Source organism: Musca domestica, unplaced genomic scaffold (genome assembly GCF_030504385.1).
Source record: "Musca domestica strain aabys unplaced genomic scaffold, Musca_domestica.polishedcontigs.V.1.1 1, whole genome shotgun sequence".
Taxonomy (NCBI): Eukaryota; Metazoa; Arthropoda; class Insecta; order Diptera; family Muscidae; genus Musca; species Musca domestica.
Genome location: NW_026712114.1, coordinates 51,962,684 through 51,982,098, shown reverse-complemented (window position 1 = coordinate 51,982,098; position 19,415 = coordinate 51,962,684). Strand labels below are relative to the sequence as shown.

Sequence of the window (19,415 nt, the reverse complement as noted above, 5' to 3'; positions counted from 1 at the left end):
AATATGCATGATGAGCCGCTCAACCAACGGCTAAACGCGTCATATAGTGTGAGTGTGTGATAGTGTCTACCTGGCTTTCCTTTTCAGTGCAAATTACACATCATTAAGATCGTGTCGAAAGCGAAACAAACACATAAATTACTTAAAGATGGGGAATAATTTTTTTGTTGTTGCAAAATGGTCGGGCTTTATCCCTTTATTGTTGTTTTTATAAAAACAACGTTTGTTTATTAGTGGAGAACGATGGTAATGTTTACCAGGGGGTAAGGCAGGGAATACCTAGGTTTCGGAAAGAGCCACCAATCCTCATTAGTTCCCTTGTTTTTTGTCTGGGATATTCTCCCCAGAAGTTATTTTAAAAATAACTTCTATGACAAAAAACATTTTTTACCCAAGTGACGAGATCGTAAGCTCAATAGAAGAGGGACCAAAGAATTAAATAAAACTAAAATTCTTTTGGAAAGTCTTCTAGAATTTTCGATTTATTGCTTGAAATTACACAAAATGTCAGATTAAATTTCAGATGGTCAAAAGTACAATTTTTACTGAGTAAACTTTTCCAAAAAGAAATTTCAATTTTCTGTGATTCCACTGTCAAAATGAATGACCTTATTGGTCGTCATTCTTCGTCAACTCTCAAAAAAATAATTTGTTGGGGCTTATTTACCCGAAAATTTACGGACAAACCTTTAAATATTAAGATTATTTTAATAATGTGTATCTCTCGATCCTGCAATGCAAGGTGTTAACAGCTTCCCATAAATAACACCATAACTTTCAGTATAGGGGTTAAAACATCTCACGCAAGCACTGATTTAATTAAATGAAATACAAGTATCTTTAATTTACCTCCTGCAGCTTTTTTTAATTTAAGTTAACCCACATAATTGAAGCAATCAATGCCTTAGTTTCACTGGCGGACATTCAAAAAGTCTTTATTGCAAAATCACACAGACCTCGTTACGCCCCGCCTCCACCCACAATATTAGTCATTTAACTAATGTTTTATACCAATATCAGTGGAGATTAGTTAATGCGCCGCCAAAGCCACCAACAACAGCGCAACATAAAATGACTAATGAAGACTTGTTATCCTTAATTGTAGTTAAAACTTTAAATTTTGTTCAAAGTTCGACAAAACTTTTGCCATGGAAGAAAAATCATTACAAATATTTTCTAAGAGTCATCGTGCTTCAAATGTTTAAATATTAAATTTACAAGAAAATAATTTTTGGGCAAAATGTTTTACGCTACAATAACCACTTAAAACTTTGCTTAAAAGCCACGACACAGCGACAACAACAACAGCAGCATAGTTAACACACCGGTCGGTAAACCGTCTTACAAGGGCCATGAATGCCGGGACATACAATCATGGAGGTCTTCGCATTTCGGACCCCCCGGTGTTCATTGTGCGACTACACCATTTAACCCGAAAAGTGTGAAATGTTAGTTGGTGTTGTCCTTGCTCCTGCTGGGCACGATGACTGTTGCAAGTAAACCACGTCAAGTGGGGCAAACAAAGCGGCGTTTTTTCTCTTTCTAAGAAGGAGGAGAAGAAGACGAAGTAGTAAACATCACTGAGAAAGAGGAAAATACCTGCTGAAGTACCAGCAAAAATTCATGAATGCGTAAAATATTCACAAAATCACAGTGAACTACAAAAATAATATTAACGTAACAACAACAACCACAAACGCAATACCGTAGCCATGACATAGTCATCCTGTTGTTGTTGTTATAGTGTATTATTTTTACATTTTTGTAATTTATAAGCAAAGTAAGCATGACATTGTCGTTTCGTATGCCCAACGATGGCCACATTTTCATGGATATTAAATAGCGATTAATTTCACTAAGTTTTTAAATACACAAAATTCTTTAAATTTGAATTTCCGAAAGAGTTTAGAGTCTTAAAATATTATAACTTGATAGAATGTTTTTAGTTATTTTCAAAGGTGGAAAGAGGTATAATTTTCTAAGAAAGCAAAGTATAGCTTATGGCCAGCATAGAAATTTGAAAATGACTTAAAATGGTTCGATTGTAAATATTTCAGAGGGTTGACACTTAGGCTATTTATCAATGAAAACTATGACCAAAAGGATTAAGGTATAAAATTATTCATTTCACCGCAGAATAAGATGGAAGGGGGCCTTAACTTTTTTTCTTGGCTTGGACCCGAAATGTAGTATATTACCTTTTCTCTATGCAAATTTATCTCACAGTGCATCAATTTGGCAAAAAAAAAGGTTTATTTAGTCCAAATTAACAAGCTTGTCTATAGCCATATGCCTCCAGTCTGTGGTATATTACATTCCATCTTCGCTTCTAATTTAATTACTCCTTCAGCCATATATTGTAGGGTGGTTTTCTAAGAGCTTGATGATTTTAAATTTAAATAAAACACATGCCAAATTATGACAAAAAAAGATGTTTCCTGGATAATATTTTGTCATTTAATATTTAAATATAGATTCAGGCGTCTGGCCAGTGGTCACCACGACTATTTTACACAAAAGTCATTTTGGAGGTTCAATTTTCGAACACATTTTCAAGCATTTGAGGGCGTTTTCAGCAAAGACACATTGAATATTGGTACAGCTTGGAAGCGTTGATCTGAAGTTAACCTATTCATGATGATTTGCCAAGCAATACTGAGGAAAGACGTCACTTTAAACTGTAAAAACAGCGGTCGGACAAAGGAGACACTCTGTATATCATATTCTTGATCAGATTAAAATTCTAAAGTCGAGAAAAAAAAAAACAAGTTAAAAATATCAATCGGTTCTGCCGACAGACTAATACCCTCAGCCATTATTCGATTATTTCAAAATATATTTTGACTTCTGTTATGATTATTCAAACTGCTGACCCTCAATGGAGTGGGTTCTGAGGGAATGGGCCAATATTTTATATTTCGTATCGGACGTACATAAATACGATATAAACATAGGGTAACTTGGTAACAGTTTAGTAACTTCCTTCACTTTACATGACACATGTGATAATGTTTAGAAAATGTCAACCTGTGTCTGAGGTACCACGTATAGTCGACCGAAGTATTCCATTTTCATGCTTCATCTAATACATACAAAAATATTGGTATGGGCAAAAATACAAGATAATCGAACATTTATATCTAATTTATGGGAAATTATCTTCACAACAGATCTTGCTTTAGCAAAAATGTTTGTATGTGGAAAATTTGAGCGTTTTGTTTTTCAAAATATTGAGCTCTATGTGGGCAGGTAGCAAAAGAAATGGTCCGATTTATACTATCTTTATAACAGATCTTGTGTTGATGGAATAATTTAGATGTACAAAGTCTGGAATGGAATCGGATGTTAAGTTCGTTTTTTTATGAGCTTCATGCATATTCAAAATGTCGAACCTTTGTGGGGGAGGTATCGGAAGGAGTGGACCGATACATCTCATCTTCACAACAGATATTGTGTTAGTAGAAATAATGGGATGTGTGAAATATAAAGAGAACCTGATGCTTATTTCGCATTTTATGATCTTCATGGATATTCAAAATGTTGACCCTTTGTAGGGGAGGTACCTCAAGGAATGGTCCGATCTCTACCGTTTTTATAATATATCCTGTGTTGAGGGAAATATTCAGATGTGCGAAGTCTAAATGGAATCGGACGTTTATTTCGCATTTTTATGAGATTAATGGGTGTTCAAAATTTCGACCTTTTGTGGGGGAACTACTAGAAGGAGTAGACCAATAAATTCAATCTTAACATCAGACCTTGGGTAAACCAAATTATTGGAATGTGTGAAATTTGAAGACAATCGGACTCTTACATAACATTTTATAAGAGTTATAATTATTCAAATTTTTGACCCTTTGTGGGGCAAGAACTTGATGGATTAAACCGATATTGTCCATTCTCGCACCTGACCTAGCACTGACTCTAATATTAGGATTTGCAAAGTTGGTGCAAATTCGTATAATCGTTTCTCTTTCTGTGCAATAAATATATTTTTTGAAAATTTCGACCTTTTGAAGGGGAGGTACCAGAAGCAGTTTACCGCTGTATTCCATCTTAACACCAGACCTTTGGTTAAAAAATATATTGGGATGTGTGAAATTTGAAGACAATCGGATTCTTACATAACATTTATAAGAGTTATAATTATTCAAAACTTTGACCATTTGTGGGGCAGGTACTTGATGGAGTAAACCGATATTGTCCATTTTCGCACCTGACCTAGAACTGACGCAAATATTGGGACTTGCAAAGTTGGAGCAAAATTGGATTATCGGTTCTCTTTCTGAGTAGAAGAAATATACATTTTTTTTGAAAATTTCGATCTTTTGTGGGGAGAGATACCAGAAATTGTAGACCGATATTGCCTATCTCCGTTCGACAAAAATATTACGATGTACCAAGTTTGGACCAAGTCGGATACTCCCTTCGAGAGTTATCGTGCACACCAGTCAGCCAGACAGACAGACGGACGGACATCGCTCCAAATATCCTGAAACGGATTTGGCCCAAAGAGACCTAAGGTCTTAAACCATTATTTCTATTAGGCACGTTTTGACCGTATCAAATGATATATATACCCTCTAGATGCATATATACGAGGGTATATAAATAGGGATTATTCTCTTTTGATGCTAATATTGTTTTTAATTTACAATGGAATGAAAGTGAAGATTTCTTTTTTTCTTTCTTTTTGAAGTCATCCTCCTAAAATTTTGCTTTGAGAGAAATTTAACAGTAAAATGTGTTCTAATATGTATGAATTCCTTACAATTACGTAAGATTCTTCGAGTCTTCTATGACCTGTAATAGAATATTCTTCGTATTTGCAAACACTTTACATACCTAAAATAGTATGCTGGATTTTCCCCGTAGTTATTGAAATGTGTTATGGACATGTTATTATGAAGCAAAGGAAACACAATATTTGATTTAGTAATGTCCATTTTTTCTACGAATCTCTTTATTTTTCTACTAAATATTAGTCTTGATATATGTTGACTCGAGGAGTTACAGCTTTTTACTTGGAGATTCAAATATATTTATCTTACACAGAAATTTAACGCTGATATCTGATGATCTCCTTGCTTACGTAATCATATTATTTTAATTCTAGAAGTCAAATTTCAATTGGTAACTTAAAACGCGTATTTCATAGTGTATAGAGTTTACTCTACGCAAAATTTCCAATATAACTCTATTTTTACGAGCATTTCTGCCAAATAAGCATTGTACAGTAGGCTATCAAATAGTTGGCCCAGTTCGACTTTTGTCCTTTCTTGACTAATTTTAGTTTAAGTTATACCTATTTTCATAGAAATTAAAACACATAATACATATTTTGTTCAAGTGTACAACACTTTAGTCATTATCACGGCCATTTAAAATGACTAGCTTAACTTATCCATTTGAAGCAGGCAGACTGCGACGACTATCACCGTCGTTAGGCAAAAAGGCAAGTCTGCATTTATGTAAAACCCCAACAACAGCAGCAGGAACGCAATGACCTGTTAATGTTTTAAGATGTTTACAATTTTCCTAAACCATGTTCTACATCACTTGATTATGATTACAGTGAGAGAAAGAGAAGAACCAAATTCAGCCCAAAACGGCGGCAACACCAACAAAATACTACGATTTTGTATTCTTAGTAAATGCCTTAGAATATCCGGTTTCCGTTGTGATAGCAGGAAGGCATACTTATTTAACTTGAAACTTTTGCTACTTATTTTTAAATGAAAATTAATGATTTTGTTATTTTTGTTGTATGAAGGAAATAAACTTTTCGTTAACGAATATTTGGGGACCGTAGAAAAGGTACAGACAATTTCCAGCTCATAAAGATTTGGAAATGATTTTGGAATTGAACACCCTTTTTGGGGCTACCCCCCAAACGATATAACTTCTTTTTATCACAATATAACATTGTTGTTAATGTTTAACGGTCTGTCTGACTGGCTGTCTGTCCATCTCAAACGTAATAAAACACCCAGAAAAACACATTAAAGTCACATAATTCTTATTTCTTATGTAAACAATAATTAAAGTTTGTATTTATATTCGTAAGAATTTCAAACCCTTTTAATTGCCTTTTTAGATTGAATCTTTGTAATTTCTTGCCAGGCTGAAAAGTTATTCTGTGTAGAAATATATTACACAATCGTAATGATTGCCATGGCAATTGGGTGAAAATTTTGCAAATGTATATTAAATGGGTTAAAATATTTCCTTATTTGAAAATCATGATTAAATTTCAATGAAACGATATAATGAAATTTGCAATATAACTTTGGGTAGATTTCTAGGAAATGTTCAATTGTTGTAAAATATAATTTGCCTACGGCCCTAAATTGAAGTTTATGAATGTAACGATTGAACTTCAAATATTAGATGATTATGTTTGATAAGCAAATAAATAAGAATTTCTCTGACATTGATAAGAATTAATAGTGGTGGGGAAAGGTTGCGTTACAAATGGGGAAAGGTTGCGTTGCAAATTTCACTGTCAGCTTGGCGACTTCGAATTAAATGATATTTGGTTTTTAAGTGTATTTCATTCATTGCAAGTTTTCGTTAATTGTATGGATGAGCGATAAGTCGGCTTTATGGACGAGAGATAGGCTAAAATTGACTTAAACAAGTTAAAAAGTAGTAAGTTCGAACCGAACTTTGAATACCCTCCACCATTTGGAACGAATTTGGAAATAAAATCCTTAAAAAAATCTGTTAAAATTTTAAAAATACCGAATAGAGCCGTTATGTTGGTGTCTATACGACGTGGACCTACATAGTCATTACCATTTTAAAATTCGAAACTTGAAATAAACGGTGAATAATGCAGCTAAAATCATCAAAATATCGTATATAGAGAGGTACCGTTATATCGGAGCTGTGCGAAGACCTGGACCAGTATAGGCAATTTTCTGTCATAGGCTGTAGCATCTATTACGAACTCCAAATACGACTTCTCAAACAATTTCGGTGGGTATTGTACCTAATACTACAGCCTATGCCAGAAAATTGTCTGTGCAGGTCCACGTTTTGGTATAGGTCCATACAATAGTACCTCCCTATATTCGGTATTTTGATGATTTTTATGAGGTAGGTCCACGTCGTCGTATACACCCTAATGTAACGACTACATTCGGTATTTCTAAGATTTTAAAAGCATTCTTAACGGATTTCATTTTTTTTTGTTTTTTTTTTTTTTTTTTTTTTTTTTTTTTTTTTGAAATTGCCAAATTCTTTCCAAGTGGTTTTTCTACTTGTTTTTTGATTAATTTTTTCGGACTTTTTCAAGTTGACACCTGAAAGTAATATGAAATATTGTTTTTAAAAGAAGAAAGTGTCAAAAGAACAAATATTCTACGCAAAATTCCTCTATAAATCATTGGATCAGAAGATGGGTTATGTCGGTCCACTTTTTCGAATAGTCGCCTTGTAGGACGCATGTTTTGTATATATGTATTCCTGGCTTTTAGGTAAAATTGAGACTTTTGATGTCTTTTCGAACTCATAGCAGAATCTTATGAAAAATAATTTTGTAATCGACAAAAGTAGTTAGGTAGTAGGTAGTTTTGAACCACATTTGAAAACAAATAAACAAATGATATTGTCGTGCGGGGCCGACCATGTGATACCCTACAACACTACAATATGTTGGAAGCCCTCGTAAGTTCAACTTTGAAAGATTTCGTTTTTGAAATAAAGTCATAGAGCCCTACCCCGATGTTACCCTTATTTACGCGCGTTTTTATGAATTCGAAATAAATTCAACAAAAGTTGTGGTCCATTTTACAGCCAAATATAATCCAATGGTCATCTAAAATGCTCGACTTCTTCCCTGTCCTTAACTCTCTTCTCATGCAAAATTCTGTGTCGATTGATTTTCAATTGTGGCCTGCAGATCGACTGCGAAAGTCATGAAAATATATTTTTTTTGGTCCCTTTGAACTCCTATGCATCTTCAAAAAGAGAATCGGACGATAATTGTGACCTGCATATAAATAAAAAAAATCAAAAATAGCATGCGATAAAAAATATGACAAAAATTGAAAAAAAAATTAAAAAAAAATATTAATTTTAATATTTTAATCGATTTTCTTAGATTTTATCCTTTTCTGCCATAAGACCGAAATGATTATAAAAATCAGTCCAGCGATTTTTGACTTATAAAGGGAAAAAAAACTAATATCAATTTCTTTTACATATCGATTGTACCTTTTTCGCTATACATCCGACATCTTAGCTATCAGCGTCACCCCAATAGTCAGAAGTGACTTTTTTAATGCATTTGTGCGCATTTACCGCGATCAAAAATATTCGCGGTTTAGTGGAAATTTTCGTATTTTTGACATAAAACTTATGGTTTATTTTACCCGCTAAATATTGTCCGATGACCATCCAAATTGCAACACTTCTGCCCAGCCCTGAACTCTAACTCTATGCAAAATTCCATGTCGATTGGTCTATAATTGTGGTTTGTACAGCAACAGCAAAATCGAGGAATTTTTCTTTCCATGTCGACCCTTAAATATTTTGCGATCATCTCCAAAAACAGTAGGCTTCTATTCTGACCCTAATCCATCTCCAATTTCAAGGCCCAGACGGACGAACGGACGGACATACATAGTTAGATCGACTCAGCTCAGCGAGATGAGAAGATTCATCCATAGGAAGATCGGGGACCAATATTTCGAGGTGTTACATAATTTTTGGATCAATCAAACTTATTATACCCCCAAACACATGGAGTTGTAGGTTATAAGTAAAACCGAAAAGATTCCAATTTTTTGACTCGATTGAGGAATAACATTTTCGACCAACATGTTCCTCAAACCTTCAATATTGTCGAAGACACCTAATCCGAAAAAAATTTGTAATGCAAATTTTCAAAACTCCGCTCTGCCTTTTTATTGTGCTGGATTTTTTCAGAAATTATTTTTTGTGTTGCACAATGTTATTATATGATTCGCTTCAAGCTGCCTATATTTATTTAAAATCATATTATTTAATCATAAAACCTGGATTTCAATCAGAAACATATTATTTTGTTCGTCCATTCGTATAAAAAATAAAAACATTAATTCTGAAACTGATTTAAAAATTTTTTTTTCCATAATGAATTTTTGCGATATTTGCTATGAGTCAGATTGGAAAAAATCTCCATACATATACTATGTAATCACTCCTGATTTATATGCATGTGAATTAAAAAATAAGAGCTTTTTTGTCTTTAAACCCCATCTACTACTTTCAGCCAGTTGTCATAAGCTACGACTCATTTCACTAGTAGAAAATGTTGTCCAACATTCTCGCCTGCTGTCTTTCCTACCACACGGCATGTCAAATAAATAACCGTTAATTTAAAATTCATATGTTAAAAGAATATTTTACTTAATTTATTATTTTGTTTTATATCTTCCACGACAATCACCTTTAGTTTCTCTCTTTCCCCCTTCTTTTTATCTTATATGACGTTTTTATCTTCATATTGTCAATGTGATTTTCTTCGTTTCGTTAATGTTGTTTTCGGTGCTGTCATAAGGATAACGACATGTAAATTTGGTTTTTCGTTTCATACACATACATAAATGCTGGCTGACGGGCGCATTCACTTATTTTCATTTTTTCGTCTATCTACACATACATATGTATGCAAGCAGTTGTGTCAGTTTGCCTACGTGCAATTTCTCCAGTTTGAACGCACAAAAACACATACGAACGCACTCACACACCCCCAGAGATTTACTTTTAACCATCTACATAGCCATATGTCAATACGTTCTGTTCCATATACTTTATGTTCAACTTACCGACAACCTGCATTATTGCAACTCCCTGGGCTGTGGAGAATAATGGTGCATCCGCAGTTACTTCACATGTAAAATTGCCCGATAAACCGAAGCCCACATTGCGTATTAACACTTGTGTCGCATTCGAGCTGGTGACCTGGCGAAAGATATGAAAAAGAAAAAGAAGAAAAAGTTGGAGTTAAGGCTGTTCAACCAAAATGAGAGAATACATATATTTTTTGTTAAAAGAAAAGTGAGATAATGTTATTTATCGAGACAATGACATTAAGATACGTTAAAGATTGCTGTGTCAGAGACAAATTTATAATTTTTGCTTAAGTTTTAACGTCTTTATTAATGGCGACAAGAAATGTTATTACTCATTCATAAATTTTACTCAATGTAATTACAATACTATATATGCTGAGGTATATTTTTGGGAAAAATTAAAAGGCTTTCAATATTTTTGGACATTCTGGAATATAATTAGTATATGGAGCATTTGAATAGTAAATACATTAAAAAACACCGGAACTGCTGTAAACAAGGAAATACCAAATCGTTGTCTGATGCTCAGAGTAGACTTACTTAATGAGAAGCCCCAACACAAAGTTATAGCAATTTTCGTTTAAAACTATGGTGAAAATATTTACAGTATCAAAGATCGACCAAAATGTAGGCCGATTTCTATATAGTTTTGCACAGAGGTGACGTACTGCTCCAAATGAAAAATTATTCTGAATTTTGTTTCTAAAAGTAATTAAAACCTTCATAATTGATATATGGTTTCTGCCACCTGTTTTTCAGTACTTCATAGTGTTTTTAACTGGGTTGTAGGTGGTTAGTCGTTTTAACTTTTTTGATATATAAAATTGCAAAAGAAGAAGCGGCTAGGGTTGGAATCCTGAAATTTGACCTGATATGGGCAATTAAGCGGGATTTTTATACCCTCCACCATACTATGGAGGGTATATTAATTTTGTCATTCCGTTTGTAACTCCTCGAAATACTCATGTCAGACCCAACAAAGTATATATATTCTTGATCAGCGTAAAATTCTAAGACGATTTAGCCATGTCTGTCTGTCTGTCTGTTGTAATTCGAACAAACTGAGAATTTTGCACACATGTATATTTTGCCAGTAGGCAGGTTAAGATCGTAAATGGGCCATGTAGGTCCAAGTTATCATATAGCCCTCATATAACGGTACCTCCCGATATTCGGTATGTTGATGATTTTAGCGACATTATTCACCGGAATTGTTTCAAATTTGGCATTTGAAGTTCGTAATGGATACTACAACCTAAGACAGAAAATAATCTTTGTAGGTCCACGTCTTCGTATTTTAGCTACATTATAAATAGATTTTTCTTCAAGTTTCGCAGTAAATATTGTAATAACTTATGACAAAAGTTGCCTATACAGGTCCACGTCGTCGTATAAGCATTCGGTATTTTTAAGATTTTAACAGAATTTTTAACGGATTTTATTTTTTTATTTTTTTTTTTTTTTTTTTTGGAAATTGTTAAGTTTGTACCAAATGGTGGAGGGTATTAAAAGTTCGGCCCGGCCGAGCTTTTTTACTTGTTTTTTTTTTTTCAACTCTTTACTATCTCATGTATCTATAAACACACATCACCAAACATTTTTTGCAAATTTCGTAAATTTTAGGTACTGAAAACAGTAGAAAAATTTCGGATCATTGGAATAATTTTGTGCGATAGGGTGATTAGAAAGTTTTAAATATGAAAAAGTTTAAAATCTGGTTTCGTGGCCGGGTGATTGCTTGAGGTGATCGACACTTTGGTATTTTTAGTACCAACCTTGCTTTCCAAAATACTCCAGGCACAATAGTCCAAAGGATTGGTATCCGGAGATTTTGGTGGCCCTTGTGCGCTGGAAATGAAGAGGAAATGTCATATTGTGCGATGGATCTCAGTCCAGTTGGAATACCCAAGGTCTGCGGCCAAAATGTTTGCGTGCCCAAAGTTTTAACACACCCTCCAGAATATTTTAGCGATAACATTCGGCATTTATTCTGATGCCACGGTCAATTAATACGAGCTGAGAGCGACCATCGGCAGGTATGGCGGCCTACACCATCACCATGGTCGGCACTTGCGGTGTAAGCTTCTTGGAATTTCAATGGCTTTACGCGGGGCTCATTTTGCAATATTTGCCGAGTGGAATATTGCAATATGTTCAGCTCACGAGCCATGTTTCGGCCACCGCGACGCGGGTTTCGATCAAGTCGCTTGTTTACTTTTCGAACGATTTCTGCTGATGTTGCTGTTTTCTTCCGTCCTCTTCCTTGACGTCGGTCTAAGCTACCAGTATCACGGTAACGAGCTATGGTACGTGACACAAAACATTTATTCCAGCATTTAAATGCTGGAGTGCTCTGACGATAGCCAGCCAAATATAAAGAAATCACGCGCTTGAATTCCATCACGAATAACTTTTTTTCTGTCATGGTCACTGTACCTCTGTGCATTAAAAAATATATGGTACCAGACGATTAAGTCCGGGAGGTGTCAAGGTGAGGGTATTTTATCAGTGGAGCAAACTTCCTAATAAGATGTTAGTTTCCCAGTCAATCTTGCTTGTATCCTCAATATATGGCAATTGTAACTCGGTGCATTAAAATGTTTTCATTTAAAAACCAGTAAAGAAAGTCTTAATGTCGGGCGGGGCCGACTTTATGATACCCTACACCACTTTGCTAATTTAATAGAGCTGCGCATAACAATTAAAAGTTTTTATGTGAGAATTCAACCACACACGCTATGATTATAATTATAATTTAAAGTCCAAAGGACTAAATATGCCGAAGCATTTGTATCTTTTAAATTCGGAATTGTATTGCCCATTTGGTGCACAATTAATTTGAAATCGGATAAAGATATATATGGGAGCTATATCCAAATCTGGACCGATCTCGATAAAATTTGGCAAAGATATTTCTGAGCTATATTTGATATATTTCCCTGAATATCATTGTTGTACGGAGTGCATATTACGGCTGTGGGTAACAAATGCAATAAATCGGATGAACAATATATATGGGAGCTATAACTATATCTGAACCGATTTCGATCAAATTTGGCAAACTTATTTTCAGATCCAATCTGATCGTACGTTCAAAATTCTATACTATTCGGACTGATAATACAAGTTTGGTGCACAATAAAATAAAAAATCGGACGAAGTTATATATGGGAGTTATATCCAAATCTGAACCGATCTCGATAAAATTAAGCAAACGTATTTCTGAGCAGCATTTGATATATTTCCCCAAATATTGCTGTTACAGAGTGCATATTACGGCTGCGGAGGACAAAAATAACAAATCGGATGAACAATATATATGGGAGCTATTACTTATTTTCAGGTCCAACCTGCAAAATTCCATACTATTCGGACTGATATTACACGTTTGGTGCACAATAAAATAAAAAATCGGACGAAGATATATATGGGAGCTATATCTAAATTTTGACCGATTATCTCCAATTTCAATAGGGTTCGTCCTTGGGCCAAACAAATGCTTTGTGCAAAATTTCATCTGGATAGGGCAATAAATGCGAACTGTACTTTGTTTACAAAAATACGTGGACAGACGGACAGACGGACGGACGGACATGCATAAATCGACTCAGAATGTGATTTTATGCAGATCATGAAAAGGAACTATGGGTCTATCTCGTTTCCTTTTGCCTGTTACAAACAAATGCACAAAGACATAATAACCTTACTACCTTGTGGTGTAGGGTATAATTAATAGTACCCTACTGCTGAAATTGAAAATTGTTCATGTTGAGTATGAACTACCTTCAATACGCACAGATATCAATAACAGTAATTGGATGTCTGCTTTGAAAAAAATGTTTCCTTTTTTTCATTAAATCGGGCATTGACTTGTGGTAGATAAATTACTTTCCTTTTTTTAATATTTTACTTTGCCTTTACAATATGAATATTTTGTTTATTCATTTCATTTAATTTTCACACCATTTTCCATTATCTCGGTGCCCCCCATTTTACTTGATGTTTAAAACTTAGTTTCCTCTCCTCTATATTGTTAGCAATAACTACACAATATTTCCAATATTTTACAAACTTTACTTAATTTTTTTTTTTAATTTACTCTAAAAAATCACTTCAACCACACACAACTGTAATCTTAGTCTTCGAAAAGCTTTTAAAAATATTAAAAAATGATCTCAAAACCACATAAAAAACCTCAACAAAACAAAAACGAATTTACCAACAAAGCCAACTACAGCAGGTAGATAGATGGGAAACGTAAAAGTTTGACTATTTTTGTATCACCCCCCAAAAAAAAAGTGATAGAAAAAAAAAAAAAAAATCGTAAAAACTACACTAAAATAAATTAAAAATGCATACAATATTTACTGAACGTTGAACTAAAAATTGGTAAAAGTAAAAAAAAATGGCAAAGTGAAGGAGATGGGGAAGGAGTACAAAAAAAAAAGAAAATATTTATATAAATGCTTTTTGCAAAACTCAGACATATGCAAATCGTTTTCCTATCTATATATGTACGTGCATGTATTTATGTACGTACACATATATGGAGTAAATCTAGTGATGCACATGTGCATCTAGTTGTTGTTGTTTGCAGACAGTTGTTGTGACAATGTATTTGTGTCTCTTCGAATGTATGTTGGCGAAGTGCGACATTGGCACCAATACCTAGTACCAAATTACTCGCATTTGCAAAGAAAGATATTCGCAACGAGGTGTTCAACATTTTTGTATTGGATATTTATGTGTAAGTTTGAGTGTGTGTGTGCATATATACATATATCTGGCAAAAAGTGCCATGATAAGGGAAGAAAAAACTTTTTCAATAATCTGTATGCACTGCACCGTAAAGCAGAATTTTATCTTTTACAGCCTTCGGCAAGGATATTGGCGGCAGTAGTGCATTAAATTGTTGTAAAATTTTAAGCTAATCAAAATATATTTTTGAATTTTTCTGGATCTAAATATAATGTATTTTTTATGTTTTCTGATTTGAAAACTTCTTCCTCCTCTATTCACTTAAAATCAGTTGTAGAGAATAAAGTATTTGTGTATATTTATGGTAAGAATTTTAAAACCACACTTTCTAAGCACAAGCCTTCATTCTTATAGAGATTTTCATAACAAATTTCAAGTTTCTATCTTTATCAACTCAGCAATATTCAATGCACAATATTCATATTCAATATAAATTTGTATTCCAAAACAACTCCTCAACTTTACATAAATGTACCATATGAAGGGCTTCGTGTACACTTGTGCCTAATTAAGTACCGACTTCAAATAATAACAATTCTTCCTATTCCTAATTAAGGATTCCAACTTCATCCTTAAATCCATTACCGATGTTATCGAATTTAGTACCATTTAGTACTTATCGTACTTTTGGTCCCCTACACATCAAAATGCAAAATTGTCAAACCTATCAGATAACCTAATGCAACATTTTATCCCCACATAGAATTTTATGGATGGTAGAATATTGTAAAGTATGGCATAGTATTGTATTATACAGTATAATTTAGTATACTATTGCACAGTAAAGTATTGTACAGTATACTATATTCAGCAAACATCAGCAAAAATGGTTCGAAAAGTAAAGAAGCGACTTGATCGAAACCCGCGTCGCAGTCGCCGAAAAATGACTCGCGAGCTGAACATATCGCATTATTCCATTCGGCAAATATTGAAAATTGAGTTCGAGGTAAAGCCATTGAAATTTCAAAAAGTGCAAGAACTTACACCGCAACAGAAAGAAAATAGACTCAAAAGAGCTAAAGAGTTGCTTTCGCTTGGCCGAAAGTGGTGAACTGCCCACTTTGGTTTTCTCCAATGAGAAAACATTCGTTGTCCAGCAGTTTGTAAACAAACAAAATTATCGTGTTTACTTGCCAAAGAGGTCAGCTGAAAATGTGCACCTCGGTTGGCCACAAGATCTCAAGCGCCGGCCATGGTGATGGTGTGGGCCGCCATAACAGCCGATGGTCTCTCTTCGCTCGTATTAATCGACCATGGCATCATAAAAAATGCCAAAATATTCTGGAGGGTGTATCAAAGCCTTGGGCACGCAAACATTTTGGCCGCAGCCCTTGGACACCTTAAGCAAGCGCTTCGCTGGGAATGGGCAGCGTGTGACGGTTTCATTTTAGAATTGTTTTTTGAAGTATAGTATGGTTTTGTGTAGCATGAGGGTAACTCCAACTAGGTTTTTAGCTACTATTTTATTGTACACCCAATATATTTTCAGATAATGTATGAATCGGCCTTTGTGGTCATAAGGATCAATGGAAAAATTGTATCGGACCTGATACCTGAAATGATTGTAGCTGCCTCATGTGAAACATTAATTCCTAGCGCTAGAAATATATGTTTCGCATGAGGCTAGCTAGTCGCCAGGAGAGAGAGAGAGGGTCTGGGCCGTTTTTTTGAAAAACCATGTAGCGTAATGTCTTTCTGCATGCCCGATCATAATACGATCCTTCCAGTCGAGGTCCAGGCAATTCCAGATTGTCTTAAGTTGTTTAATGCCAACAAACGTCCTAACAGACAGCAAGATCGATATAAAAGCTATAACATCAAAGACAGTAAAATCAAAAACGGTATTGGAATATAAAAATTCAATGGCCAGCTATTCTCAATATGGATCAGTACGCATTATATGGGCACCAGGTCATGCGGCGGTTAGAGTTAACGAGATAGCAAACTCTCTCACCAAAACAGGCAGAGAATTAGCAACAGGGAATTAGCAAAACATGGACAATCCAAAGCCGCTAAATGGGTCACGTCATATCCCTTTGGAACAATGAAGGCGTAGGGGAGGGGAGGCAAATACGAATAACATTTTATTACTAGGTAAGAAAAAGATTAGTGGGATAAAAGGCATCCTTACGGGTCACCTGAGTCTACAAGCTCATTTGCAAAAGATAGGATGTGCAGATAACAGTATATGCAGATCATGCGGGGAAGATGATAAAACGTTGGAACATTTTCTGTGTCTGCTTTCGCAAAAATTAGATCTCAACTCTTAGGAAACGACTCCATACTAAACATCAATCAGATCATGTTAAATTAAAAAAAACATTTATGAAATTTTGTTAAGGCAGCTGAATTTCTGATATAATAATGTAAACTTTCCGCCACATCATAAGAGTAGCAGAAGAAATATTCCACAAAAATCTAGGTTGGATCGACATTGTAAAGCTTTCAAGGTCCTACATAAAGTGCATGTATTTTTCTATTTATTTCAAATAAACTATTGACCATGTTTAAAGAAAAGTCGGGCCCATATGAACCAGATTGTCATTTTCTATACCCGGCGAAGAGATCTGGTAATCTGAATTTTTAAACCGAAAATTTAGAACTGAAACCCTTCCCATGAGTTCAAAAGAATATTGAAGTAAATAATTTCTCTCTCTCTATAGAAACAAACATTGATATCTTCAACCCTCATCTGTAGAGATATAAAAATATTTTTCAGATTATAATTATTCTACAGACCAATAAACTCCAGGTATCCGGTCCGGCACAATTTTTCCATCGATCCTTATGACCACAAAGGCCGATTCATACATTATCTGAATATATATTGGGTGTACAATAAAATTGTAGCTAAAAACCTAGTTGGAGTTACCCTCATGCTACACAAAACCATACTATACTTTAAAAAACTATTCTAAAATGAAACCGTCCCCCCTGCCCATTCCCAACGAAGCGCTTGCTTAAGGTGATCGACACTTTGGTATTTTTTAGTACCAACCTTGCATTCCAAAATACTCCAACGGCCATTGTGCCAATAAATTCCATTTTTTATAATACCCTCTATGGGCCTCTCCCTGTAATTCCGTCACATTTCACTAATCGCACACTGTTAATATCAGTTGGTCTCGTAGTATATTTTTTGTTTCTTGCGAAACAACCAGCCATTTATTCTCTGCCACCATCACACCACCACACCTCCGCCCTTTTAACGATACTTCAGTCATTTAAATATTCACGCAGAGACAGATGCAATTTACCCTTTTTTTTGGCCATTAACGTCCGTGTAAGGACGCCTGACATTGGCGTTGCCAATGAAATGAAAACAAAAATGAAACAAACTGCAACCAGAACAGCTTTAAAAAAAACCCAAAACAACAACAAACCCTCCCACCGTACACCAACTTTTGGCTCCGAATAAAGTTAAAAAATCGACATTTAATACCCACAAAGCAATACACTTTTCAAAAACGTAGGTGGGATTAAACGGAAAACTATTGCAATTCACATGAAAAACAGTTCGTCGCCACCTTTGGACCATCAGCTCCCTTATGCTAAAGATATTTTGTGGGTAGGGGCGTGAGTGTGTGCACTCTATTATATAAACAAAACTGTTGGCGGTTACGGTCAACTTTAAAATAGTGAAAGAAAACAAATTAAACCGATACAAAAAGAAAAAAGAGAAACATAAAAGCCAAACATTTGGCAACAATTTTGTATCTCTCACATGACTGCAGTAGTTTTGGGGGCATCTCTGCCTTTGCAATCATCTAAAGTGATTACAATTTTCATGGTCTGTTATATTTTAGAGCAAAAAACGCAAAACGAAGAGATCGAAATAAATAATGTTTATTTTGTATATATTCTATGGACTTAAAACTTTTGTAAACCAACAATCATGGATTTGACTAAAATAATATTACAAATAGTTTTTCATTTAAATAATAGTGAAAGAAAATATAATTTTACATTGAACTTTTCCTTTAGTTTCCATAGCAAAATTAATTAAAAATGGTTTCCATTAGTAAAATTACTTATGAAATTAATTATTTGAAATATATCAACGGAGACTGTGACAAAGGAATACATTATCCTTATTTAAGAGGAAACAACGTTTTAATTAAACTGAAGTCCAAGCTTTATTGCCGCTCTGTTACATAATAAACGAGTATTTTCTGAGAATCGTAGACATTTTATGGAACTATGGAAGGATGAGAAAATATATAACATTAGGAATCTAGGCGTTTGTAAGGTTAAACAATTTGAAGGAAGCTTTGAAGATGGCTAGAGAGGGTATATATCATTTGATACGACCAAAACGTGTCTCAGCGAAATAACGGTTTTAGACCCTGGGTCTCTATGAACCAAATCCGTTTCAGGACATTTCGAGTCGATCTAGGGTGTCCGTCCGTCCACCTGTCTGTCTAGCTTGCGAGCACGATAACTCTCGAAGGAAGTATTCGAATTGATTCAAACTTGGTACATCGTAATAATAAATACTTGCATGGAGTTCGGAGACCTCCTCCACAAAAGGTCAATATTTTTAGAGAATAAGAAAGGATCACCCGATTTTGTGCAAAATTTGCAAAATATTTGTATCAAGTGCGAAAAAGACCATATCGGTCAACTACATCATGTATCGACCATGTTGATGTACATTTTGAATAATTATAACTGTTATAAAATACGGAATAAGCTTTCTATTCTCGTCAAATTCAACACATTTCAATATTCCTAACAACACAAGACCTGGTGTAAAGATTGAATATGTCGGACCACTTCTTCTGGTTTCTCCTACATAACGGGACAAAATTTTGT

General features: G+C 34.5%; 1 protein-coding gene across 12 annotated transcripts in view; it reads right to left on the bottom strand.

The window, feature by feature from the left end:
- Positions 1-19,415, bottom strand: part of LOC101901213 (uncharacterized) — a 363,731-nt gene that overhangs the window by 94,848 nt on the left and 249,468 nt on the right. For all 12 annotated transcript variants that reach the window (XM_059124070.1, XM_059124054.1, XM_059124102.1 and 9 more), the window contains one exon: positions 9,816-9,951. In XM_059124070.1, coding sequence (XP_058980053.1) covers positions 9,816-9,951 — 136 coding nt within the window. The remainder of the gene's footprint in view (positions 1-9,815; positions 9,952-19,415) is intronic.